Genomic DNA, 27,657 nt, shown 5'->3' with positions numbered 1-27,657 from the left:
GTTGTGCATTGAATTCAGACAAATTTTTTTGAATTCTTATTACTGCTTAGACAGCCGTTTCAAGTGATGGATAAAATCTCAACTGGAAAATATTCAGAGAATTTTAATCCTGAATAATTTATATCATTTATTGCACCATTCTATGGTATTGACTTTTTTTTTAAAAACATTTGACAGTCCAAATTTATAAATATACATCCTTGAAATGAAAATGGAGAATTCTGAAAACATGGTGATGTTCTTTTAAACAGAAAATATCTAGCTTCTATTATGGTCACCTTTATAATCTTTTTCTACTTTTCTTTAGCAGAGCCTGCCTTCACAATTGGTATTTCTCAAAACTGTAATCTTATGCCAGTAAATGTTTCTGACTTCAAAATTGTTTGTGGTACTGATTGCATTATAACTTCTAAATCTTATCCATAGGGCAGCTATAAAACAACTGAGCATCTAAATGGAAAGCAGCACATAAATAAAACTTCCATGTTATTTTACAAATGCAACAAGATTTATTGATTGTTCTATTTTAGAAGTGAATGAGGTAAACCAAGAAATTATCTTGGATGGGCAAAATATACAAAGTTTTCTGTTTTTACTGTACAATGTAGAATACTGGCCACTGAAGTTACTTTCACTCTTCATTGGCACTACACTGAAAAATGCCTTGCTTTCACAACTTACGTCACAAACACTCAATGTAACATGTGGTTTATATACCAGGGTGATTGTGTTACAAAAATACAGTGCAGAATGTTTAAAATTTTCAACAGCAATGATAGGCACACAGAATAACCAGTAACATACAGGACTGACTACAATACACTGAATTCTTAAGTTTTTTTTTTTTCCTTTATACATATTTTACAATTTTTACAAAATATTTTTCCTACATTCTGTACAACTTCACCAGCTATTCATAACTATCACCAGGAGTATCACCTCATCCAGAGACTCATGCTGGCTTGTAGCAAATCACACAAATACACACAAAACAATGAAACTAAACCTGACAGATATTGCAAACAGTATACTCTTGTACATTTGTGCTACTTGGAAACTTATGATACATAAGTTACTTATGCATCTTGTTCATAAGGAAATGTTATACTAGAAATACTGAGCAAACACAGAACTAACAGTCTTTTTAGTGTTAAACTTTGAGAATGTTACCTGCACAGAAGAAATCCAATTTCAAAATGCATTACCTATAAAAAGTATTCACTGTCAGATCTCACATGACTTAACATTCATCTCTTTTACAGTTTGAAAGCTGCAAAGAAGTATTTCCTAAAAAATAAAAATGGGTGCAGGATAAATTTTGATGAAACCACTATTACCCAGGACATAGCTTCAAGAGTCTCACATGGTGTGTAGATATTTGCTAATACACTAAAATTCATTCACTATCTGCATACCTCATTCGAATACCTTCATTACAAATGAGGTTTCTAAAATCACTGGAAACATACAGAAACTTCTAACACTTATACCACCAGGTTGAATAGCAAACAAAAGAACTGATCACATCAATATAAAAACCAGTTAGCATGCATGCTGCAAACATACACGAACATGTAAGAGAAAGAGAGAGAGAGAGAGGTGATTAAATACAGTAAAAATTTGACACTAAGTGAATTATTTAAAATGGCAGGTTTCACTTTATGCATGAATAATACTGTATTAACTTTTTATCCTTGTTTGCATAAGTAGTAGACACTAATCCAAAATAAAATTTGGATAAACACTAAGCCAGTATCATACAAGCAGATATAGAAAAAAAAAAAAAATTGTGCTTTTTTTTCCAGTGGGAATCATACTGCTAAGTATTTTCAACAACATAAAAGTACTTCTTTAGTTTTAAAAAAAGTTTACCCCCATTTGAATGGCACCTTTTTTGTATCTTAAGTTATCAGTTTACAAAAGTAGAAATAAACAATATTAAACTAATGTATCTGCACTAAAACTGAACACTTAATATATTTATGATAACATCCAGTGGCTTCATTTTCTTTTTCTTCTTTCACTAAGATTCTGGTTGAAGCAAAAATTATGAAAAATCAATATTATAAATGCTCGTTTATAGCCCAAAAGAACATTGTGCACGCTGTTTTACACTTGTATATTATACAGCTGAGACCACTGATGGAGGTGCAAGATCAGCTAGAGGAGAAAGCCCATCATGCATTGCAGCTGAGCTACAAAGTGATGCCCCTTCTTCTCTGTACAGTTGTTTGATGCTGTCATATATTTCTTCTACATCTGTCTGTTCCATCTATAAAATACAATTTTTACTATTAAAATACATGAAAATTTGCATAAATAAAAAATTCTCCCTATTGCTTGTTAGCAAGATTAATATAATATGCAAGCTTTAAATATGCAATCAAGTGGATTAAATTATTAATAGTACACACATTGAAATAATTTATCTTATCTTCAATTACAAATAACACCAGGTCATAGTTATTCAATGTACTCTGGAGCTGGACAGATCAAATAGCTGCTATCACATGCATTTTCCCACATCCCCTCAGAAATCGTAGTGAAATTAATAAATTTTACACTTCCACAATGTGGGCACCATAAGAAAATCGGAGAAATCTACCCATCTAACAGGATTGACTGCATTCAAAATTATAATAAAGATTCATAGGCAATGGCCTTCTATCATTTAGTGATAGACGGTAAGGCTGCCTGAACATATGATCAGGCTATTACCTACTAGTAGAAATACAGTGGTCATTAACAGAAAACATATCTAACAGATTGTATTACAGTGCAATACAACATTTAGGTAGAAGAAATTAAGAGCCTGGAGTTGATAATGAACAAGTATTGATTTTAGATTTGAAGTTACTGAACTGCATAAAACAAATTACATGGAAAAAGAATGAGTTTGGAATTGATTTCAAGCAAAAAAGCATACAAAAAATACTATACTTGAAAAAAAGACCTGAAGAAAAACATTTTTTTTTTTTAAATTCTTTTCAAACAAGTTGCATAATTTGCAAAAAGTACTTGATCAACATGCTACTGGCATAATGCATTTCAGCTGCCGAAGGGGTAATTAATCAGTACAGCCAATTTAATATTTACTATGCATTTTCTTTTTAAAGAAGAATCCAACAACTTTATAAAACAAACTGTCAACATCTAAAAATTAAAAAAAAAATACATACATGCATGGTCCTTACAATCAGAAAAAATCATTTCCTTATTGCAGAAAACAACTATTTTAACTTGGCAATAAATAAAAATGTAGTATGAAAAAGCATACATAAGTAAGTTGCATTATTAAATACAAATATGCACACATTATTTTTGTTCTTATTTTATGCAGATAACGTAACTGATGAAAAGGAAACTATTACAACCCTTTCTTGTTCTTGACAAATCTGGTGTGAACATTTCTATAGAAAAACTGAAAGAAACTAGCATGCTTTTTTAAAGCAAGTGTTTCTTCAAGTATCAAATGCTTATTTGATACTTGAACATTCATTATAATAGTAATTCTCAAATATTTATCATACTTGATATAAAAAAGCATTTCAGGATCACTGATTTTCACTTAAGATTATGAACCATGATGATACATTGCATGGCTGAAAGAAAATATATGTAACAGTAAAAAATTTTATATTTATGCAGAGATACTTTAAATATTTAAGAACACTTAAATATTCCTGTTCTTTTATAGTCAGCCAATACAGAAATATATACAATGCCATCCAAGCCCATTCTGACAAACACAGAACTACTTAGATCAAAAGCAAAAATAACCTGGAATAGGTCATATTACTAAAATGTCAGTTGCTGAAAGGTTGAATGTCATTTAACATACCATAAAAATTAAAAGGACGCATTTTTACCTAACATACCATTTATATCATATTTATAATTTAAAATGGGACACTGAGCTACTTAGTTCAATAAGTTGTCAAGTTTCTTTTATTCTATTCACCCATATCTCTAAAACATCATTCACAGCAGGGAATTTTTGTAGGCCAAGTGGACAGTGATTTCCAACTAACAGCCTATAGGTTTAAATACCACTATGGGCATGGGTGTTTTGCAAATGTCTTTAGCTAGCAGAAAATATCAAGCATGAAACCAAATGTAACTTTTCAAGCTACTGTAGGCCTCTGATTCGAGGCCTGCAGTAGTCTTTAAACTAGAGTTTTTAGAGTATCTTAACCATCAACTATCTATAGTATGAATGTACTACAAGCCAACAGCATTTCACAGGATTCACATTGGCAGTGACGGCAGGAAAAATCTTCATGTGTGTGCACGCACAAGGTTATTTGTCAAATTCAATTTTGAGGGGGAGAGAAGAGATTTATAAAACGAGCATTTCTTTGAAGTAGTAACTTGTGTAAGAATATATTCCTATACCCAAGCACAAGAAAATATAGTTTAAAAGTGAAGCATATCACTAGCTCAATACATACCTTCAGAGAAAAACATCACAAAATTATTTTTAAATCATTCATTATTGGAATCTGTTGATTTTTATCAAACATTTATATATGTATTGCAAGAGTGATTTGGTAATCATTCTCCAATAAGAGACAACAGGTTCAAATGCAAAAGTGAACAGCGACTAATGCAATCATTAAAAAAAAAATTCACAGCTAAATATCAATATTAAGGAAGGAATGGCAATAGCATTCAACAACATCAAACATCCAGATAAACTGCTTGATTGAAAGCAAATTTCAAGAAGGGTTATGAAGACAATCTTCAAAACATTAAACTCAATAACGGAACTTATGTCTATTTTATATTCTATGGTTCCAAGAAGGAAGATGTGAAGTAATTTTTCGAATCATTAGAGATCACAAGCTGAAAAGTTGGTACTTGTTATGGATCTAAACAACAGTAAATGAATTAACTGTCACATTCCAACAAAGATGTGCACAAATTCAAAGATGAAGATAAGACTATAAAATAAGAAAAATCCCATTCATTGCTAGTTCAGGATTATTACTTAGTTTTAAGTAGGATAAAAGTGAATATATACTGAAAAGAACAAAATATCAGTTTTTTGGTCAACTGTAAATCTGAACTATACAAATATTATTCAAGAAAGACTGAAAGAGTTTGAAAACAAGAACTAAACCTTGAAGTCTCGCAGTAGCACAGTGAAGGAAACATTGATTCAGCTAGTGAGGCATATGGTGAAGTTAAGGACAGAAAATTATGAACTCCACGCTAAACGCTAGAAGTTACAGAGGCGGTCCATAAAAGAAGAAAACATAAAAAGTTCCTAGCAAGTCAACAGATATCCTAAGGGAATACAGAGAAAAATGTAAGCAAGCTAGGTATGTAGCAGCTAAACAAAAGTCAGGAGAAGACTTAGGTAAGTATATACAAGATAAATATCATGAAGGTGCAAAATAATCTGGAGACTATTCAAAAAAAAAAAAAAAAAAAAGCTTAAAAATGGAAGACAGAGTACAATGACACAATTCAGAGATGATAAAAGCGAGTAGAAAACTGAAACTAAAGATTCTGGATATCCATAGTAACTTTTTTTTTATTTATTTATTTTTTTTTATTGTGCTTTTAAAGAATTTACTTTCAAAGAATGCTAAATTAAATAAAAAATGACAGAACACCACAGGAAAACATTCAACTGAAATGTGAACAGGAGTAGAAATCAATACTTGAAGTAGAAAAATATCATTACATATATTTGCTTTTTGGGTTTGCAAAAGACAGTTTTTATATTTGAAATTAAAAGATAAGATCCTGATTCAAATCCTGTCTACAGTGCAAACGTTTTATTAGAGCATTTGAACTAAAGCTAAGTTAGCCAGCCCATATGAAGAAGTTGGTAGAGTTTTCTTCCTGGAAATTTTTTTTTTTTCCCCATTCTGCAAAACAGGCAAACCAACCAAAAGAACACACTCAATTCCCAACCTAAAGGCAATCTAGACAGGATTAAACACTTTATCATAAGTAGTATCAAGTTTAAGAAGCTGAATTATTTGGCTGCGAACAGGTCATTGAGCCTTCCTTATACATGAAAGGGAAGATGGAATGGGAGTAAGAAACACCTACTCACAATTTTTTCAAACTTACATTTTACTTTTACTAAGTTTGGCAATACGAGATTCAAAAAGATACATTAGGAGAGTAAGCAAAGCTCTGAACCTCAGTTTGGATTTCCATTTGTCCTCTAAAACCTACAACTGGCAAATATCCTTATTGTATGCCAGTGAAATGTATGGTCTGTAGTTTACATGTATTCTCTGACTGGTTTTTCCAGCTTACACAGAGAGAAAAATCTTAAGCTTATAAAAGTTTCATGTCAGACAGAATTCAAACTTACATTTTTCCAATCAAAAGACATCACTAAACTACTGAGGTTCTATGGTATGTAGTTAGCTCATTCTACTTCAGTTGTATACACTGAAGTATTTGTATTATTCTGAAAAACAGTGAATGATAATCAAATTTATGCTACACAAAAATAACAGTACTAGTGAAATCCACAAATCACACTATTTTTTATGGTGAAGTAACTGTAGACATAAGTACTGTATGTTTTTCAGATGAACCTGATCACACTGAAGAGCTGAAAACTGATGATTTCCATAACCAGAGAGAGAGAGAAAACCGACAAATATGTTAGGATCACAAGCACTAAAATTGAACATTATGCTAACACGAGTCAGCCAAAATTTACAGAACTAGGCTACGATAATATATGCACATGTTGTGTGCCACATCAGATGACTAGTGAAATAAAACAGATAAGACCAGAAGTTTATTGTTGACTGCTAACATTACCAAAGGGAAGGCAATTCTTTTCTTCGTATAATCATGACTGGGGTTGAAGGACATCATTATGATTCTACAATAAAAATTCAAGATGAAGAAAACAATACCCTATGTTCAAAACTCAACCTTCTACCAACAAGTGCATGCTGTCGTTTCAAACAGCAAGACAATCACCAAACTCTATAATGAAATGGGTGACAAACTTGCAAAGCCGACTTCAAGAACACAAAGAAAATCAGTTCATACCAAGAAATAGCCTAGACTTTTGTAATGTGACATGAGCTACCCACAAACATGTTCTCCACAGTTGTTGAAGATAGCAGATTTCATGTGTAAACATTCTCAAATAGCCCAGACTTTACTATACTGATGGCTATTTCATACGGTGTCTCCTAAATTGAGACACCAATATGAGGTGAAAGCAGAGGTGAGAAAATGATTCAATAAAACAACCTGAAGAGTTTTACTACGAAAGCTGAAAAACTTGTTAGAGGAGGGAAATTGGAGAGCGAGGAAGATGTTGAGAAAGTTCATAAAAATAAAATAGAGAGTAAACTTTTTTTTTTCTTTTTCCCAACCACTGATACCTCTTTCTTTTGGTTAGGGAATTATCAGAATGGACATATTACTTTAGAACCTCTCTCAAATATTGAAAGGGAATATTTGAAGCTTTCTGCAACTCTTTTCAGTTGTGTAGGCATTGCAGTTCCCCCCCCCCCCCACATACACACCACAACCACAAAAAAAAAAAAAAAAAAAAAAGAGTCGAAGTTCCAGAAAGTTTATAAAGTTTCTGGTAAGCAGTAAACAAAAATTAGGATACTTTAAAAATAACACAGTAGAAATATTGAAAAAAGTAATATGAAATTACCATGAAGTAGGAATTACATAAAAAGTACCATGGTTCCTTAATTTTTTTTTTTTTTTTGCAAGCATTCTTTCTCTGGTCAAGTAGTATATCCCTCACAGAAATATGACATTAATAAATACCTTCTTTCAAGAGCTTAATATTACCTGTTCTTCAAAATTTCTACAAATCAAAGAAACAATTATAATCCCAAACAATAGAGAAGATTCATAGAACACAGGAATTTATTAGTCATTACATAAATTACACTGACTAGTTCCACTACAAAGATCACAGAAAGCTGATTAAATGCTTAAAAACCATTATATTATAATACCAATAAGCAAATTCATGCTAGACATTAAACATAAAAACGTGTGGCACATTAGCTGTCGGCAGTTAACGATATAAGGCATGGTTGGTATTAAAAGTAAGGTTGGCCAAACAAGATCTGTCTTTTCTTTTGTGGTCAAAATCTGCAACACATTCTTTCTTTCTAACCTTAAATCCAGTCTGGCTTGTGTGTCCTATGTAGACTAACCCATATGAGCATGGAATTCTATATACACCTGGCTATTTGCAGAAAGGTGTGCTATCTTTAGCAGTACCTCAGGAGGCTAGAGCAGTTTGAACTGTACACTTCAAACACATACTAGTAACTGAAAAAAGGAATAATACTAAAAATACAGAAGAAAGGAGATTTAGGAAATAGTTGGAGAGGCATAAGCCTACTATGCAAAATTTTTTGAAAGATTATCCTTTCAAGAATCTAACTTTAGATGAGGGCACAAGAAGACAGAGTATGGTTTTAGGCAAAACAATCATGTAATAAAAGACATTAAAAATAACTGAACAGTCTGAAAAATAACTATTTTGTATCTTTATGAGTTTTTTTTTTTCTTCTATTGAAGGTGAGTTAGCCAATCTCATAAGAGATGTAGCAGGTCCCCCCAGAAACTCAGTAAAATTTGAGAAAATATTCTCAATCTTTTTTTTTTTTTTGTACTCAAGGGAATAGAACATACACTTTTAGCAAACTATCAGTACATCAAAAGGATAATTCAACCTCATTTTGATGAATTTTGTCACTGAACTGAATTTGTTATAAATGGATAGCATAATGACATAACAGCATGAGTGCACATGAACACACCAAATTAATTATATCTTTTTCCTACTTTAAATTACAGCACACTGATTTTCAATCTTAGAATTTTTTTTTACTCAAGGGAGTGAATAAATGGCATTTGGGACACATTATGTTATGAATAGAGATATTAAAAGAGAATTTGATATTAGTATCTGGTAATGTGTAAACAATCTAAGGTGGTAAGGTCACGAACAGAATGGGAAAGGAAAAGTTAGGAAAATAGATGTCTGATAACAAAATGGCATGAAAAAGACCTAGAGGAGCAGCAAGATCTAGATGGTTTAATACAGTTATGAAGTGCCTTATGAGACAAAAACATAAGATTTGACAATATTGAAGTCCTAACAAACAGATTAGCAGGAAAATTGTTGGTAGGTTAATAATAATGTAAATATTTAATACTATCACAGCATCCTGTAGATCTTTGAAGACAGATATCAGCAATTTGTTGATTATTAGCAATGACCACGCTTTATATGAAGATCAAAATATATTTCAATGTACAAGTGATACAGAATATGAAGATGATTTTAGGCAATCATGAACTGAATCATCTCAAGACATTGCCTTCACAGAATATAATTCTACACCAGTGTTTCCCAACGTGGGGCATATGCCCCAAAGGGGGGGGGGGGGGGCAATTAGAAAATGATGTTGCATCCGTCACCTCATCACCGATATACTCAAAAAACTCACCATTGTCAGCGATAAATTGTCGATGTTGCAACCCTGACATCTTTAGTACAGCAGTCAACATAAATTGCAGTATCAGAAAAGCAAAATGATGAGCCTATTAGAACTTTATTCAACATAAAAGGTACAATGGCATGGCTTTCTGATGAGACAGAAATGAAATACTGAAATTCAACTAGTTTTGCAAAAAAAAAAAAAAACTGTTGCCCTTCCCTTCATCATATTTAGTTGAATGTGGCTTTAGTGCTGTAAATGACTTGCTACTGAAAAAAAAAAAAAAAGAAATCATCTGGATATCACAAACCATGGGGATTTGAGATTGAAAATGACTAAATTAGTATCTCACATAAAATCTCTTTGCAGCAGACATCAAGCTCAAGGATCACATTAACTTGGATTTTATTTTCCTAAGTTCATTTGATTTATGTTTTATAATATACAAAGTGTAATATAAAATTTATATTCATTGAAGAAAGTCAAATTAAAAACAGTTTTACCAATGTTCTTTACTGTTTTTATTTAAAGAACATATTTATATTATACTTTTTCAGAACTTGGCTGACTATTATGCTAGAGGGGGCATCAAAATCTTTGAGGCAAGGCATGATCCAAAAAACACTGGGAAACAATGTCCTACATTAATCTTGTGATTTATTTAATAAGTAATATCGGTTTCATCTTAATATCATGAATATTTTTACATGTTATGTTGTATGTACAATTTCCTACCTTATGATGATCCTCAGAGATTATCTTTCTAGTTTTAGACTTGTTTAAGTTTAAGAATGTTTTCCTACAAATGTATGACAATCACAGCAAAAACAAAGTGTAAAGTCTATTATCTGCAAGAGATAGTTAAAAGTGTGCTTTTATTTTAACTAGAGATTCTGAAAGAAATTATTAGGAATTTTTTCCTCCATACAAATCATATGATGTTTAATATAATAAGTATATATTAAAAAAAAAAAAAAAAAGAAATCTAAGTCTTAGCAACAATAGAAATATGTCCCAAATTCTTTCATTAATTAAAATGTTTATAAGACTTGACCTATGTAATAATTAAGCCAGTAAGCATTCTTAATAAACGCTCATACCTTGCGCTTAGCAGGCTTTGCTGACAAACAGGATCCATTTTTGGGAGCAAATCTTGGTATGGCACAGCCATAGATGCTACCTAAAATTTCAGTAATTTGTTCTCTGCAACGGATGAGTTCTGTTTTTCCAACCTGAAAATATACCAACAATTAATTTTAAAAATAATTAAAATAATCAGATATTGTTTTGAAGTAAGTAATATCACCAATCAAAGTTTAATAGATAGAAATGGAGTTGTTATATTGCTAGAAATAATGGACAGGAAACCAATTTGATTTTCACTTAAAAAAAAAAACCTTTTGCTTAGCTTCAATACCAAATAAAGGTAACCTTTGTATAATGCTGATGTTAGGTTCCATAGAAATGGCGCGTTATGGGAGACTCAAATCATATAGAAAAAGTAAGGTTATGTTTTGAATTTTTTTTTTTTTAATTATAGAAACAACTACATATCCAACAAAAATATTTTATTTAATTAAATAAAAATATACTTTTATTTAATTTGTTACCTGTAAATTTTAATATATTAACAAATACATAGTATAAAATTATAAAAATTACAAATTGTGAATATACTTCATTACACATAATGCATAAATGTTAGGCAAAATAAAATAAAGTGCATATTTTAATCGTCATCACTGTCTTCAAAAATAACATTTCGTAGATGTTCTTTATTTACGAGTGACCAGACCTCATCATCACTTCTATAATTCTAATTGCATACTTCGGCTGATTTAGTTATCACGAAGTCAGTAATAAGACCTTGCTTACCACTATGCTGCAATTTTTTATTAAGTTCATAACATGGAGATAAACAAATATCCAAATGTCTCATGAATTTTCCAGAGCACTCCATTGAGGGATCATTATCCATAAAATAACTTCCTAACTTTCTTGCCAAATCCAATCCTTCTGCTAATTTCTTTAAACTGAATTCTTTCACGAATTTATCACAATCAGAATCTTCAGTAGAACTTTCCCTGCCATTTGGTTCGACATCATTTATTAATTGTACCAGTTCCTCATTTAAATCTGCTTCTCCATCAATTAATTCGCTAATTTCATTTTCAATCATATTGCAAAAGCCCTCTCCACCAAAAATGTGTGCGACATTTATTATATGACTTAGCTCGGCATCCATTGGAGGTACAAAATTTTGTTCCAGAATGGCTTTAGGCCGTGTTTTTTTCCAGCAAGCATTCAGTGTAGAGGGATGTAATTCCTTAATGGACAGAGAAATAATTTTAACACAATTCAATATTGAAAACTCTTTCCACGCTAGAGGAAGTGTCATGTTTGGATTAGATTAAATTTTTTCCAAAATTAATTGGAATGTTCGACGAATATAACATGACTTAAATGTTGATATTATTCCTTGGTTGATTGATTGAATAAGTGAAGTAATATTAGGCAGCAAAAACATTATTTTAATATTTGGATGGCTTAATCTGTTGAGTCGCCTGGTGCGTTATCTAAAATCAGTACAATTTTGAAGTTAATATTCTTCTTCTTTGTGTAACTTTCTACATCGGGTACAAAACACTTAAAAAACAGTTTTCAAACATGCTAACTGTAATCCATGCCTTTTTTGTTGGCCTGCCAATAAACAGGTAGGGGATACTTGTCGAGCCTTTCCATAGCACGTGGATTTGAGGATCAGTTAATAAACATTGGTTTCGTCATGTAATCACGTGACATTACTACAAAACAGAGTAATTAGTAATTCTATCTTTGGAAACTTTGAATCCAGGAGATGATCTTTCACTTATCGCTTTTATTTCCCAATATAACCCGAATTCATCTGCATTGAACACCTGGTCTGTTCATATAGCCACTTTCTTCCTTTTACTGCGGTGCGTTATCTAAAACTGGGTATTTACAGCTGCCTGGAAATATCCAGTTCTCCTGGGTATTTCCAGGCAGCTGTAAGGTCTGCTGATTCTCCCTAGATTTTAAGATTATGCAAAGAAAACCGCTTTTTAAAGTTTTTGAGCCAACCCTTGAACCTAGCACAAAATCCATGCTGAGAGAGCTTTCTTCTGAAGAATCTTGATCAAGTTCTTTTAAATGTTTATAAACTTTGAGAGCTTTTTGTTCAATAAGCTTTCCTTCCAAAGGAATTTTCTTTTGAACACAATCTTCTATCCATATCATTAAAGATTTCTCCATTTTTTCTATTACAATATCGTGTCATACACGGGCAATGCGCTTTGCACTTACTGTTGATCCAGCAATAACACTTTCTCGGATTTTATGTTTATTTTGTTTGATTCTTCGAATTATTGATTCGTTTAATTTCAAAGTACTTTAAACGACTCTTGGTTTTTCTCCATTTTTCAGTCGATCCAAGATTTTAATTTTTTTCTTTGAGAAACAAATTTTCTTTTCAATGTTGGCTTTTTTCCCTTTTGTTGCAGTTTTAGGGGCCATTACTATAAAAATAATTTTTTTTACATACAAAAAAGCATTACATATTAATTAACTCACCAGAAAATAAAGTGCTCACCTTGAGATTAACACACTTATGATTTTTAATATGCTTTAATGGCAGAAAAATTAGTTTTTGAAGACAAATTTCAATAATAAACACTTGATACGGTAAACAACTGATGTAGATGCGTGCTAAAGGGTATTTTCACTAATATAAATTCGCTACTTATGACTACATGCGCAACAATAAACACTTTATATGGTAAACAATTGATGGTAAAAAAAAAAGTGCACGAGTGCTAAAGAGAATTTCCGCTAATATAAATTCGCTGCTTCTAACAATATGCGCGATACAGGTAGACAAAAAATTTGATTTTTAAGTCATGCAGTGAAAAATATACGAAAAGATAAAGGGTCACTACAGTTTGTAGACCACGTTGAACAAGGGCTACAATTTGTAGACTGCATTATATTGAAACCACGTTGTATGAGTACTGTGTATTAAAAAGGTTACCTGTACTAAATAATTTTTCAAATTTAAATCTGTTCCATCAAAAAACTTTCCAAATTAAACAATACATTGTACATGCAGTATAATATCAGACTTTGAATGTCTCTTCCTAACAGAAAGGACACCTTTCTGCATAAGTTACATGTAGACACAGTTTAAAAATTATTTCATTAAGACAGATTAATATGCAAATCAAAACAGTTAATTTATTTCAATTAAATAATTTTTCAACTGTATGTGATGAAGAATTATGAATAATGCACAGTTTTCTCTAAGTAAAAGAATAGAATGTAGCAAAAATATCAGTACATCAAAAGAACAATTCTACCTCATTTTGATGTATTTTTGTCTTTGAACTGAATTTGTTACTAATGGATAGAATAATGACATAATACTATGTGTGTATGGGCATCAAATTAGTTCAATCTATCTCCTGCTTTAAATTACAGCACACTGATTTTCAATCTAAGGGGTGCTAAAGGGTCAAAGCTATATAACTGAGAAGAGACCTCCACATAGCCTTTAAAGGAATGCAGAGAACAAACCAGGGCTTCTGACCTAATGTCCAATCCTCACCTTCTCGTGGTGCACTCTGTTGGGTATCTACCTGGATACTGAACGAAAGCGGATGGGCTGCCAATTTGGGATTTAGTCGACCAAATTGTATTCTTATTGGCTTAAACCAATATAGAAAATGATGGTACAACATGACAAAATTTCATGTAGGCTGTGGCTTCACCCGGTTAAACAAGCCACCCCATTGTTTTCGCACGGGAACCAGAGCAAACAGCAAAGTCAGCTACTGAAACAAATCTGAAAACACACCCCCGCCGAACATCACCAGAGTTAAAGATCGGTACTATCAACATAAGAAGCCTCAATGGCAAAGAAATGGAGTTGGCTGAGGAATTAGATAAGTACCAGATCGACATAATTCAGGTGACTGAAACAAAAAAGACAAAAACTGGTAAGATCTTCCTGAGCAAAATAAATACAAAATGTTATATTCAGGCAATGAAAATCAAGGAAAAGAAGGAGTAGCCATAGTATTTAACACAAAATACGAGGCTAATCTTCTTGAATGGCAGGCAGTCTCAAGTAGAATGATGTGGGCAAATATAAGAATGGGGAATTGAACAATGAGACTTATTTGTGGCTATGGTCCCACAGAAGGGTCTACTAAGGTAGAAGTGGAGGAATTTTTTCATGCTTTAGAGAAAGCAACTGACACAATGAAAAAGGAAAAGTTGGTTCTTGTTGGGGATCTAAATAGCAGAGTAGGAAATGATTGTCAGACATACAAAAATATTTTGGTAAAATTTGGAGAAAAGAGCAAAGCTAATAATAATGGCAAATACCTGTTGGATATGCTCAGGACATGGACTGGTTATTACTAACACCATGTTCCAACATAAAAATGTACACAAATTCACATGCAGAGAAGAGGCAAGGAATAAGAAAAGTCTCATTGACTATGTTATTGTTGATAGTGATGTTTTCTCCAATGGTGCAAGACACCAGAGCGTACAGAGGATTTGAAATTGGAAGTGATCACTATTTAGTCTTGAGTAAGATAAAATTGATGATAAAGGTGACATGAAAACAGGAGAAAAAAATATCCTTCAAGTTTGGAGTAATTACTTCGAAAAATTGCTAAATAAAACAAGCAGTGATAGCACAGTGGTAAAAAACACTCAACAGGCATACAGTCAGGAATACATATCCATACTTGAAGTAGAAAAAGCCATCAAAAGCCTGAAATATGGAAAGACAGCAGGTGTAGATGATATTCGGCCAGAAATACTGAAGTATGGTGGTATAAAAGTCTTACAGTGGCTGCACTGCATACTTCAGAAAGCCTGGATAGAGGGACAAATTCCCGATGATTGGAGTTGAGCTCTCATAGTATCCATATATAAAAAGGGAAATAAAACTGAATGTGAGAATTACAGAGGCATTTCATTACTGAGTGTTCCTGGTAAGATATATGCAAGTATACTCGAGAAACCATTGAGAAGAATTGTGGAAGAAAAGCTTGTAGAACAAGCTGGATTCAGGCCAAATAGAGGCTGTCAGGATCAGATCTTCACTTTATGACAAATAGTTGAGAAAGCATGGGAATATAACAAGGTGCCAAGAGAGAAGCTATTCAATATGCTACAGTTATATGGTGTCAATGGGTCATTATATCAAGCAATACTTGGTCTTTATTTGAGATGTAAATCAGCAGTTAGAATTAAAGTACAGGAAGATGGTTTAATGTTAAATCTGGTGTGAGACAAGGATGTACATTATCCCCTCTGTTATTCATTATCTATATGGATCACATTATGAAGGAAAGTGGTAATAAACATGATATCAAAATTAGAGAAAATGTCAGCTTTTTGCTTTATGCAGACGATGTTATACTTCTAAATAAATCTGCTACAAGTTTGCAAGATTCCGTGACTAAATTGAATAACTATTGTAATAGATATGGTATGAAGGTCAGAAATAAAAAGACAAAGACAATGAAAATAGGCAGAATCATTGAAAATGTCAACTGTGTTGTGAATGGAGAACCTGTGGAACAAGTAAAACATTTCAGCTACTTAGGCACAATTTTTACTGAAGATGGTAAATTAAATATAGAAATAGACAACAGAATCAGCAAAGCTGGTATGGTGGGAAGTCAATTGAATAAATTCATATGGAATAAAAGAGAAATTAGTCGGAACACTAAATTAGCTGTATACAAGACGTGTTCAAACTAGTCTTAACTTATGGATCTGAGAGCTGGGTGAGAAGTAAAACACTTGACCAAAGACTAGAGACTGAAGATATTAGAGTCCTGAGAAAGATTATAGGCATGAACAGATTGCATCAATGGCTATATCATATTAAAAACGAGGATATTAGGAAAGAACTTGACATGGTCAGCATCCAGGAATGCATTAGCAAATGCAATCTCTGGTGGTATTGTCACTTAAATAGAATGGGCAAGAAAAGATTAGCAAAACAAGCGTTCTCTGCCAGGTTGGCAGGAAAACGACAAGATATAGGTGGATTGATACTGTACAAAGTGCCTTAGACAATAGACATAAGATCTGATAATGTTGGAGTCTTGGCATGTAACAGACTGATTTGGAGGAAAATTATAGATATGAAGTTGGAATGGAATGGCAGGAATTTCATGATGATTTTCAATCTTAGATTTTTTTTGGTACTCAAATGGGAGCAGAAGAATTATTGAATCGAGACATTAACTTCAGATTAACCAGTTTTTTTTTAAAATCAACTGCTCTAATATTCAGTCCCTTTAATGCCACCATCCATAAAGAATACGCCATATCATGTTAGAAGTTTAATGGAATATTTACAGCACTAGGAAAGGATTAAAAACTAATTTCAATGCTTCCAATATTTTGTCTCAGTCACTCAGACATCTTCAAGGATTACAAAAAACTCTTGTAACACACACAAAGACAACAAAATACCAAATGAAATGTGAGTGACTCAGAAGTCCTATCTGTGCACCCTCTATTGGCATATGATGTAAAGTAGGACCTTTGACAATTGGTGTTTCCCAAATTTTGGGACGTTTTATGCATCTGTATTTATTTAACTGCCATGGAGTTGTATTTAACTCAAGTTAGTTTTGAGCCTGGGGCCCTTGCGAAACATATATAACTCACGTCTCTTTACCTTGGGAGCAGCATGGTGCACAGGACAAACTCATGCTGCAACACAGTGGTCTTCAACCTTTCAGACAGTGCTGGCTGCTTTAAAAATTTCAACGAAGCCAGTGGGCCACTAAACTATACTGCGGTATTTAGAATTGTCAGATGCTTTCCAGATTCACAAGAAATGCAGTGTATTTGATACTTTACATAAAATCCAATAAAAATAAACAAATTCAGCTTTAAGAGTGTAGGTAGGAGTAGGATTCATGATCAGTAAATACAATCAATACTTAAAAAAGATAATTTAATGAAGAAAACAAATTTTTACAATGTCAATGGGCAATGTTTTCCCTTGACCAGCTTGTCGATGTTGGCATCAATGTTGGAAGTTGCTATGCACAGAGTATTCTTGTCTTGGACTTCACATGCTTCATCCTGGAGAAGAACTGCTCACATGAATATGTGCTTCCTAACAAAACGCACATCTTCAAAGCATGCCAGCAAAGATTACGGAATGCATCCTCAGAAATGTAGTAAGGGAACACTGAATTAATTTTTCTCTCAAAGAAGAGTTGTTTGGGAGTTCAAGCAGCTCCATTTGTACTGAGCCTGGCATTTCGGCAGCATTGACACTGAATGGCAATGAAAATAAATCTAAAAAAGACTGCTGGTTACAAAAATCTCTCTTCAAACTCACTTTGCAACATGGCTAATTTTGTCTCTTGATTAATATGCTACAAAATTAGCAGCATATTAATCAAGAGACGAATAGTTGGACTCAGCGAGAAGCTGAAAATGAGTTAAGTCTTTCTTTGTGAGTTGTGCCTCCCAAAGTTTGAGCTTGGCCACAAAAGCTTTGGTGTGATCAAACAGAGCATGCTCCTTTGGATTGTAGCTGCATATTTAAGTCATTCATATGCAACAAGATGTCGTCACAAAGGAAAAGTCTGTCATCCACTTCGGATCATTAAATTCCGCAATCGGATTACCCTTGGTTTGCATGAACTGCTGTATTTAGCACTTTAAGTCAAAGACTCTTAAGAATCTTCCCTCTGCTCAACCAACGCATATCACTATAATAAGCCACATCACCATGATCCGCCTCGCACCCTTGGGTCAAAAACTCTTGGAATTGACAATGATTCAATTCTCTTGCCTTAATAATGTTGACGACAGTCACAATAACTTTCATGACATTCTCAAATCCAATAGTTTTCACGCACAAATTCTCCTGGTGGATTCAACAGTAATGGACAAAATCTTTTCCTTCTAGTTCCATGTCTTTCCGTAGCAGCACAACAAACCCTTTGTTCTTTCCCATCATAGCAGGGGCACCATCAGTTACCACACCCTCGAAGTTGGTTAAGCTGAGGTCAAAACGCTGGAGCAGTTTCAAGAATATCAGTGCCTTTCGTTGTTCCCTTCATAGGTATGAGCACTAGCAGTTCTTCTGTCACACTGAATTGTTGATCAATGTCACGGACAAAAGATACCCAGTTGTGCTGTATCCTTTACATCTGTGCTCTCATCTAAAGCAAGTGAATATAATATAAATTCGGACGACCGTTTTTTTAAAGTTCCTTCAATGTCATTGGCAAGTTCTTCAACATGTTGTGCTACAGTTACTCCAGAAAAAACTCGGGGTTTTTAAACACTTATTTATTATTTGGGCACAGAATATCCCCAGCAGCGATGAGACACTCTTTCACAAACTCGCCGTCAAGAAGGCTTTGATTTTTTTAGCAATTTTTTCAGCTATTACATAACTTACTTTGATACATGCTTTGCTATCTTCCCTCTGCCTTTTAAACATACCCTGCTGGCATTTTAAATCAATTTGGAGATGGATCACTTTGTCCATACAAAGTCGCTCTTGAAGGTGATCGAAATTTGAAGCATGCTTTTGTCTCATAGTGTCATTTTATATTGTATTCTTTTGATACTGACACTGACTCACGACAAATCAAACACACTGGGTTATTGTCAATCGGCAAAGTACAAATTGGCCCACTTTTCATTAAAAACCAGACAAGAATCACTTGATTTACACTTTTTACTCGTAGATGCCATAGTGATGGAAGGTGAACTCAAAAAATGATCCAAACATGGCTGTGTAACAGTTATTATACACTAAATATGTCTCACACTGATGAAAAAAGTCTGGCAATATAAAACCACAACAGGCTATGGCTGACACAGCGAACCTGCGTGTGCTTATACACGAATATTCGCACTGTTCACAACTGACTGACTGTAGATGAGATCCTCTTGTATTTATATGAAAATAATGAAGTATTGAGAACCTTCGAGATGTATCTGGAAGCTACTAAACAGCTGTCTAGTAGCAGTAGTTCATTCGAAGCGAGCTTTGAAGCAGTAGTTCGTACGAGTGAGCTGTCTAGTACTTAAGTACCGCTTGGCGCTGGTAGATGGCTGAAGAAGCATGTCTATTTAATATTTATTTTTATAGGATTTTATGTAACGTATCAAATGCACAGCATTCCTTGTGAATCTGGAAACAATCTTACAACTGTAAATACAGCAGTATAGCTTACTGGCCCGCAGGCTTCATCGAAATTATTTTTTTATTTAATTGCATTTTAATGTTAAGTAGTTATTTTTTCAAAATGACCGATGGGCCACTGCAAAGAGCTCCATGGGCCATGCTTTGAAGACCCCCTGCTGTAATATATATCACGTAATGGGTGGCCCACTGGGCAAAATCCTGCAGTTGGTTTGTGAAAATCTTACTTGTTGATGTTCTTATCGTTACAATTAATATTGACAATTTAATTCTAAAAACTTGGATCAAATGAACAGAAATCAATAAATTCGTTTTTCTATTTATTTTTATCTAAATTTTACACTTAAACCTGACAAGTCAAGAAAACGCTTTACCCTTATGAACTATTTTTCAAGTTTTAACATTACTTTTTTACATTAGTAATTTTCAAGTTTTTATATTACTTTTTTATTGATTTATATTTTAGGAAAAAGCATTCTACACAAAAGTACACATTACATTTGCTGCATTTCCATCCTGTCTGTTTACATCTTTATATGGCATATTCACATCCTTTCTTAGCTCGTGTTTTTTCATAGCACACAGTACATCTTTATTATAGAGGATTGTTTTGTTTTAGAAGTTTTTATTCTATTTTCATAATAAAACACTGTGGCCACATGGAAAAATTGTTTTTCTCTAGTGTGGCAGTCAATGTGTTAAATTCGGTTGATTTCTGAGCGCTGCTGCAGATTTTAAAAACAGTCTTTTCTTTTTAAATTTATTATGGTGGAGCATGATGGTTTCTTCCAGGAGATCCCATGGTTGTATCCAATACATGGTCTGCAAGGCTAGACTGACCATAATCAAATTCTTGATATGTACCCTCAAGAGGTGTACAGAATATGATAATACTACCTGAAAAAAATTACATCATGACTAACTTCCTATCTACAATTTTTCTCCAAATCAGTCTGTTACTTGTCAAGACATCCAACATTATCAGATCTTATATTTCTATCATCTAATGCACTTTGTACTGTATCAATCCATCTATATCTTGGTCGTTTTCCTGCCAACCGGACAGAGAACACTTGTTTTGCTAATCTTTTCTTGCCCATTCTATTTAAGTGACAATACCACCTGAGATTAGCTCTGCTAATGCATTCCTGGATGCTGACAATGTCAAGTTCTTTCCTAATATCCTCGTTTTTAATATGATATTGCCATTGATGCCATCTGTTCACGCATATAATCTTTCTCAGGACTCTCATATCTGCAGTCTCTAGTGTTTGGTCAAGTGTTTTACTTCTGACCCAGCTCTCAGATCCATAAGTTAAAACTGGTTTGAACACTGTCTTGTATAAAGCTAATTTAGTGTTCCGACTAATTTCTCTCTTATTCCATATGAATTTATTCAATTGACTTCTCACCATACCAGCTTTGCTGATTTTGTTGTCTATTTCTATATTTAATTTACCATCTTCACTAAAAATCGTGCCTAAGTAGCTGAAATGTTTTACTTGTTCCACAGGTTCTCCATTCACAACACAGTTGACATTTCCAACGATTCTGCCTATTTTCATTGTCTTTGTCTTTTTATTGCTGACCTTCATACCATATCTATTACAACAGTTATTCAATTTAGTCATGGAATCTTGCAAACTTGTAGCAGATTTATTTAGAAGAATATCATCGTCTGCATAAAGCAAAAAGCTGACATTTTCTCTAATTTTGATATCATGTTTATTACCACTTTCCTTCATAATCTGATCCATATACATAATGAATAACAGAAGGGATAATGTACATCCTTGTTTCACACCAGATTTAACATTAAACCATCTTCCTATACTTTAATTCTACCTGCTGACTTATATCTCAAATAAAGACTAAGTATTGTTTGATATAATGCCCCACTGACACTATATAAATGTAGCGTATTGAATAGCTTCTCTCTTGGCACCTTGTCATATGCCTTTTCCAGATCGACAAAACTTAAATAGAGATCTTTGTTATATTCCCATGCTTTCTCAACTATTTGTCGTACAGTGAAGATCTGATCCCGACAGCCTCTATTTGGCCTGAATCCAGCATGTTCTTCATCTATATTTCTTCTCAACTGTTTCTCGAGTATACTTGCATATATTTTACCAGGAACACTCGGTAATGAAATGCCTCTGTAATTCTCACATTGTTTTATTTCCATTTTTATATATGGGTACTATTAGAGCTGGACTCCAATCATCAGGAATTTGGTAGAATGAATAAGGATAGCATGTTTCTGGTGGGACTTAAAAGCTGTATAGAGGTTATAATTTTTTTCAAAGACTTTGCTATTTTTTCTGATGTGTCACGAGTGTAGAGGATGGCAATGGTATTTCTGAAATCCTTCTGAAGTGATAGCTGGGGAATGGGGGTGGAACTGATTACTTTTTTAATTCTGTAAACACTGTAGGAAATTCTTTACGTTTTATATAATTTTGATATTTTTCTACTAGGACTTGGACTGGACCTGTGTCTACAAGTATGTTTAGCAGGGGTAGTAAACTTTTGAAGTAGGCTGTATTAAAAAAGGTATACTTATGGTATTCAAACATTTTAGAATCCATCTTTCTTTGCCAACCAGCTAAAAATTTGTTTTTTTTGGGGTGATATCTGGTCAAACTAACTCAGATCATTTTCTGCAAGAACTGGATGCCTCGTGGAACTTAAATGTCTCCAAAATCCTTAGCAATCTTGTAGTAATGTATTGTCAGTAGCTTGAGGATATTTTTACATACATCACAAAATGCAACCTCATACCACAACCACTTGTCTTGAAAAGCATGTCTTACTTGATGATGCAACAGAAATCTTCTTTAGTGTTGAACTATTTTTGAAAAAATGTGTAGTCTGTGTTTCCTTTCATTTATTGTTCATAACGATGGGTGAATTTATATAACTTATCTATAAAAAATAATTCAATAAGAAAGAAATGACAAAATTCAGGAAGCCTACAAGAAAGCAGTTAACATTTGCTGTGTAACCTGACTCACTTTTCACAATGTGTCAGTCACATGACTGGAGACTCTTAATACCCTTGCAAGATTATTGTATTTTTTAAATAACAGTATTAAATTTTTTTCCCATTATATAAAATGTTCAAGTATATAATAATACAAAGCAAATTCATTCATGAAATTTTGAATTACTAAAATGAGCTTACAATAAAAGTGTAGGGAGAATAAATTCATCCTATTTTGTATTACAGCTGGCAGTGAAACAAATGTATCTTGATTCTTTGTAAGAATAGTAATGACTTGCTAGTCATGTTTGATAATTTTTTAGGGGGGGGGGAGACACTATAATAGAATAAAATTTATGGCAGATGATGTCCATAATAAAATAATTTGACAGCAAATAAGTGATTTTTTAAAATGAAAAAATGCATAAATTATGCAAAGAAAATAATGAAATATATTTTAAATGACTTTAGAACAGCTTTGAAAATTCACTTGACACTTGTCTCTAATGGCCTGACAGTGGAATTCCGAAGACCTGGTAATCATTATACACAAATTCACTTTTATATAATTAATAAATAACTAATTTAACATGCTACAAAAATGTGGAACATCCTAATTCATTATCTTTTTGTTACACCTTCAAACAGAACCTAGTTTAACCAAGTGCAATTGCCTCCTATCCATCTCAGAAGTATATATATCCCCCAATTAATACATTAAATCTCTTTTCCATCTCCTGTTAACTAAAAATAAATTATAAATAACCATTTCTCATAGCAATAAGTTACAAGTACATTTTGCTATAAAATGCAGAAAAGGCAGCTTTTATCTGACCAGAAATGCTCAAATATATAAAATTCTCAATTCTCCTTGTAAAAAAATTTCAAGGAGAATTGAGTTTTGCAGTGCAATCAGAATTTCCGAATTCACTGCAGAATTGGGAAAATCTCATCAGAAAGTCTAATTTCAAATACAATCTACTCACTATAGCAAGTGCTGCTATAGTTCGCCCACCGATTAGAGATCCTTCGACACTTCTGCGCATGTCAGAAAAAGGAGAATCCATTCCGATAATAGGGTAATCAGTCTGTATTGTGGGACGAGTTGTTTATTATTACAGGTCGGAAAATTAACTTCTCTTTTATGATTATTGTAGTTAACTATGTTGCTTGTATAACAGTTGGAGAAAATTTTACTTATAAAGCACGTGATTTCGTGTGTTGGTGACCAATTCGTACGTCCTTCATTTCTTTCTCCCCTTCAGCATGAATAGACTATTCTTGGCAAGATGCCAAGCAGAGAACTACGAACAGTGGGTGAACTATATAACAAACTCATTCACACTAAAACTACAAAAAAAGTAACATTTGATGTGTACAATGCTCTCCTAAAAACAATTCAATACAGCAAATTATTTGCTGTAACAAATTTGCTTGTGGTTCCCATAAATGTGCAATGGTGAGAATTAACTGTAATTGGAATAGAGTTCTCATAACATTCATCTATTAAAAAAGGGGGAAAATAAAACAATGCGAGAATTAGAGGAATTTTCACAAGCAATTTTCCTGATAAGACTGATACAAGCATATAAGAGCACAGGCTAAGAAAAATTGAGAAAAACTAGGGGAGAACAAGTTGGGTTCAGTTGAAATAATAGTGGTCAATGCAAGTGAATTTACTTCAAGATAAATAGTCAAGAACTCATGGAGTACAAGAGGAATCTACATTTAAGACTTGTATGAAAGTTATTCAATAAATATAATGAATTACACATTTTAATTACTTTCAACATACCAATATTAAAGAATACTTACACCAGTCACCTTTTGCACAGCAACTGAAAATCCTATCCACTTCCACCTAGTATATTCCAGTTCCAGACTAATAAATGACAAGGCAACAGTACAAGGTCTGAATGCCAGTAGCTGGTGACAAGGAAGACAAGCCTCAAGCTTTTCTTCAAGGAATCTCAGGGAACCACCACACTCAGTGTTCTTTAGAAGATCAGGACAGCCCACTGCCAGTATTGCATGAAACTGGAGAAGGCATAATAAAAATGAGCTGTTTTTTTTTCAAACTGTAATATGATTTTTTCTGTATAACATAAAAACTAAATTACTTTATAAACTGTCAACAGTCAACCCTCACCTGAATTCCCTCCCTATAACAAGCTACCAAAAAGTCCTAGACAAAGTCCCATATCATGCTAAATGGAATTCATTATATTATCCTTATGGTACCTATAACTCAGTCCACTATAGTGAGAGTCAACCGCAATATATATATACACTTAGATTTTTCAAAACAAGTGAAATATTAAAGTTTTGTCTCCTATGTAAATACGATGCATTTATGATTTAAATAGGATAAAAACGTTAACTTAAATTGATGAAGTAAAAAAGCAGGAAAATATACAGAAAGCAGATACCTATCTAATCACCAAAATTCATATTAAGTTTTTGTTGAAATGTATATACCTACAAGATTATAGAGAAGACAAAAAAGTTCCAGAAAAATTTTTAAATTTAATTTATTCAGATGAATTATATAAAATTTCAAGTTTCTCCCAGAATAGCTAAATATAAATATAGTCAACTCTCGATTTAACAGATATAATTTTGACAAATAAATACAGATAATGAAATAATAAAATAAATCTACCATATATAAGAAAAGGTTTAATGACTATTACAGAGAGAAAAGATGACAAGATATATTTAACAAGATACTACTAGTTTACTAGTTTATGATACCTGAGGATGTTCATGTAACGAAACTAGTAAACTAGTAGTATCTTGTTAAATATATCTTGTCATCTTTTCTCTCGGTAATAGTCATTAAACCTTTTTTTATAATATTCCAACCGAGTAAAAATGAATTTCGGGAAAAAAAAAAACACACAAAAAATGATAAGCCTTTTTATGTCACGTTTTGAAACTCAGGGCTACCCTAAGTTTCGAGTCTTCAAAATTCAAGGAGAACTGGCTTACCAGTCCATAACTCCCGGGGGTGGGGGCTAGTAAATAAATAATACAATGATTAATTTGAAAAAATTGGCAGTGTTTATAAATTGTATCTTTGGATACATTTGCATACTCTTAATAGTTCGCACACATGCTTTGGCAGCATCGTCATACAAAGTAGCATAGCGTCAATAGCATTGCTAGTACAAAATGTGGTGTTTAGGCTATTACTGGAGTAATTTTTAGTTAAACCGTTATTAATATCAGTTAATATGTCTGGGGTTTAAAAGAAAACGAATCAACTTGATGATAGCACAAAATTTTGAGTTACTAAGTTGGAAACTGGTGCATCTGATGCTCATGTTTGTGAACTTTATGGGGTGAAAAAGCAAACAGTTTCAGACATACACAAAAATAAAGACAAACTTACTCAGTTTTCGCTAAAATATATGTTGAGAGCTCCAAAAGTGGTTTCACTGTGGCAGATAAGAAACGTGAAGTTGACCAAGCATAAGAATTTAGGAGTTTACAAGTGGTTCGCTCAACAGGGGTTTTGTGGCATTGTTCGTGGTGTTGAGTTAAGGTTGGCTGCTGAAAAAATGGAACAACACATGGGCATACAGTTCCAAGCCAGTGATGGGTGGCTTTGCCGCTTTCGTAAACACCATGGTATTACGAACAGGCAAACATGTGGTGAAGCACCGAGTGCCGATATTGAACAAGTTGAGCCCTTCAGAAAATACATCAATGAAGTCACCGAATCTGAGGGTCTTATTTTGTCTCAAGTTTACAATGCAGATGAGACTGGCCTGTTTGTCTGCAAAGGTATTTTCAATCGTGCTGTTCCTGAAAATACTCTTGCGGACAAACATGAGATTAGCACGCCTGGCTGCAAATTAAACAAGGAGTACATTTCAGCCCTACTTTGTGCTAATGCAGATGGCATGCATCACCTCAAGCTGATGGTAGTCAGAAGAGCACGAAAGCCTTGCGCTTTTAAGAATGTTATGAACCAGTTGTCTGTTACCTATTCCAGCTCAAGGAACGCCTGGTTTACAAGTGACATTTTTTCAATCACTTCATACCTAAAGTGCAAAACTACCAATAAGAGGACCTGAAAATCTCTCCTGAAGATGTAAAAGCTGTTTTACTTCTTGATAATGTATCAGCCCATCCTAATGCTGAGAAGTTGGTTAGTAGGAATGGAAGAATAAAATTTATCTTCCTTCCTCCAAACACCACTTCTATAATACAGTCTATAGACCAGGGAGTCACTGTTGCTGCAAAAGGTAGTATAAGAAGAAGTTTCTTGAAGAGATTACAGTCATCTTGGAGAACGAAAAACGACCCCAAAGAAGATACAAGAGAAGCCAGGACACTTCAAAATATGCACGCATACAACATCAAGTCTGCCATCTCTAATTTTGCTGCTGCTAGGAAGGAGGTAAAGACTACAACATTGGCTAATGGCTGGACTCAGTTACTGAATGTGAGTGAACCAGAATATGATTTCAGAGGTTTTGAAACCTCTGATTTCCATGAAACTTTGATGCAAGCTGATAATAATGTCATTGAACAATGGCTAGATATCGACAAGGGCGACCCAAGCTACCAAATTCTCAGCGAAGAAGAGATTGCTGAAGATGTTCTATGGGGTGATCAGGAGGTTGACAATGAGGAAAAAGCAGTTCCAGATGGTCCAAAACTATCAGTGGTTAGAGAACACATAGACGACATCATATCGTTCATAGGCACATCTTCAGATCCAGAGATGATTGCTTATTACGAATATTTTCAGCAGATGTTGTTATCATTTCGTGGTTCAATTACTGATCACTTAAACTTTATCTTATGCAGGTTTGAAAATTTCAGGATAGTATAAAACAGTATAAAAGTGGAAAGCAACTGATGCTTTTTTTCAAGCCCAATTATCAGTAAAATGGTATTTACATAAAAAATGCTCTCACTAAAATATATTAATACAGTACCACTGAAAGTGTTTT

At 33.3% G+C, this 27,657-nt stretch overlaps 1 protein-coding gene across 2 annotated transcripts in view; it reads right to left on the bottom strand.

The window, feature by feature from the left end:
- Positions 1 to 486: 486 nt before the first annotated feature.
- Positions 487 to 27,657, bottom strand: part of LOC150104151 (cyclin-I-like) — a 71,189-nt gene continuing 44,018 nt past the window's right edge. For both annotated transcript variants that reach the window (XM_090397296.1, XM_090397295.1), the window contains 3 exons: positions 24,506 to 24,727; positions 10,574 to 10,705; positions 487 to 2,272 (listed from right to left, as the gene is read on the bottom strand). In XM_090397296.1, coding sequence (XP_090253422.1) covers positions 2,123 to 2,272; positions 10,574 to 10,705; positions 24,506 to 24,727 — 504 coding nt within the window. In that variant the 3' untranslated portion in view covers positions 487 to 2,122. The remainder of the gene's footprint in view (positions 2,273 to 10,573; positions 10,706 to 24,505; positions 24,728 to 27,657) is intronic.

This window comes from Typopeltis vanoorti, chromosome 8, assembly GCF_054136105.1.
Source record: "Typopeltis vanoorti isolate ZY-2024b chromosome 8, IOZ_Tvanoo_1.0, whole genome shotgun sequence".
Lineage (NCBI taxonomy): Eukaryota > Metazoa > Arthropoda > Arachnida > Uropygi > Thelyphonidae > Typopeltis > Typopeltis vanoorti.
Note: the sequence above shows the minus strand (reverse complement) of the source record. Positions and strands in the feature narration are given on the sequence as shown.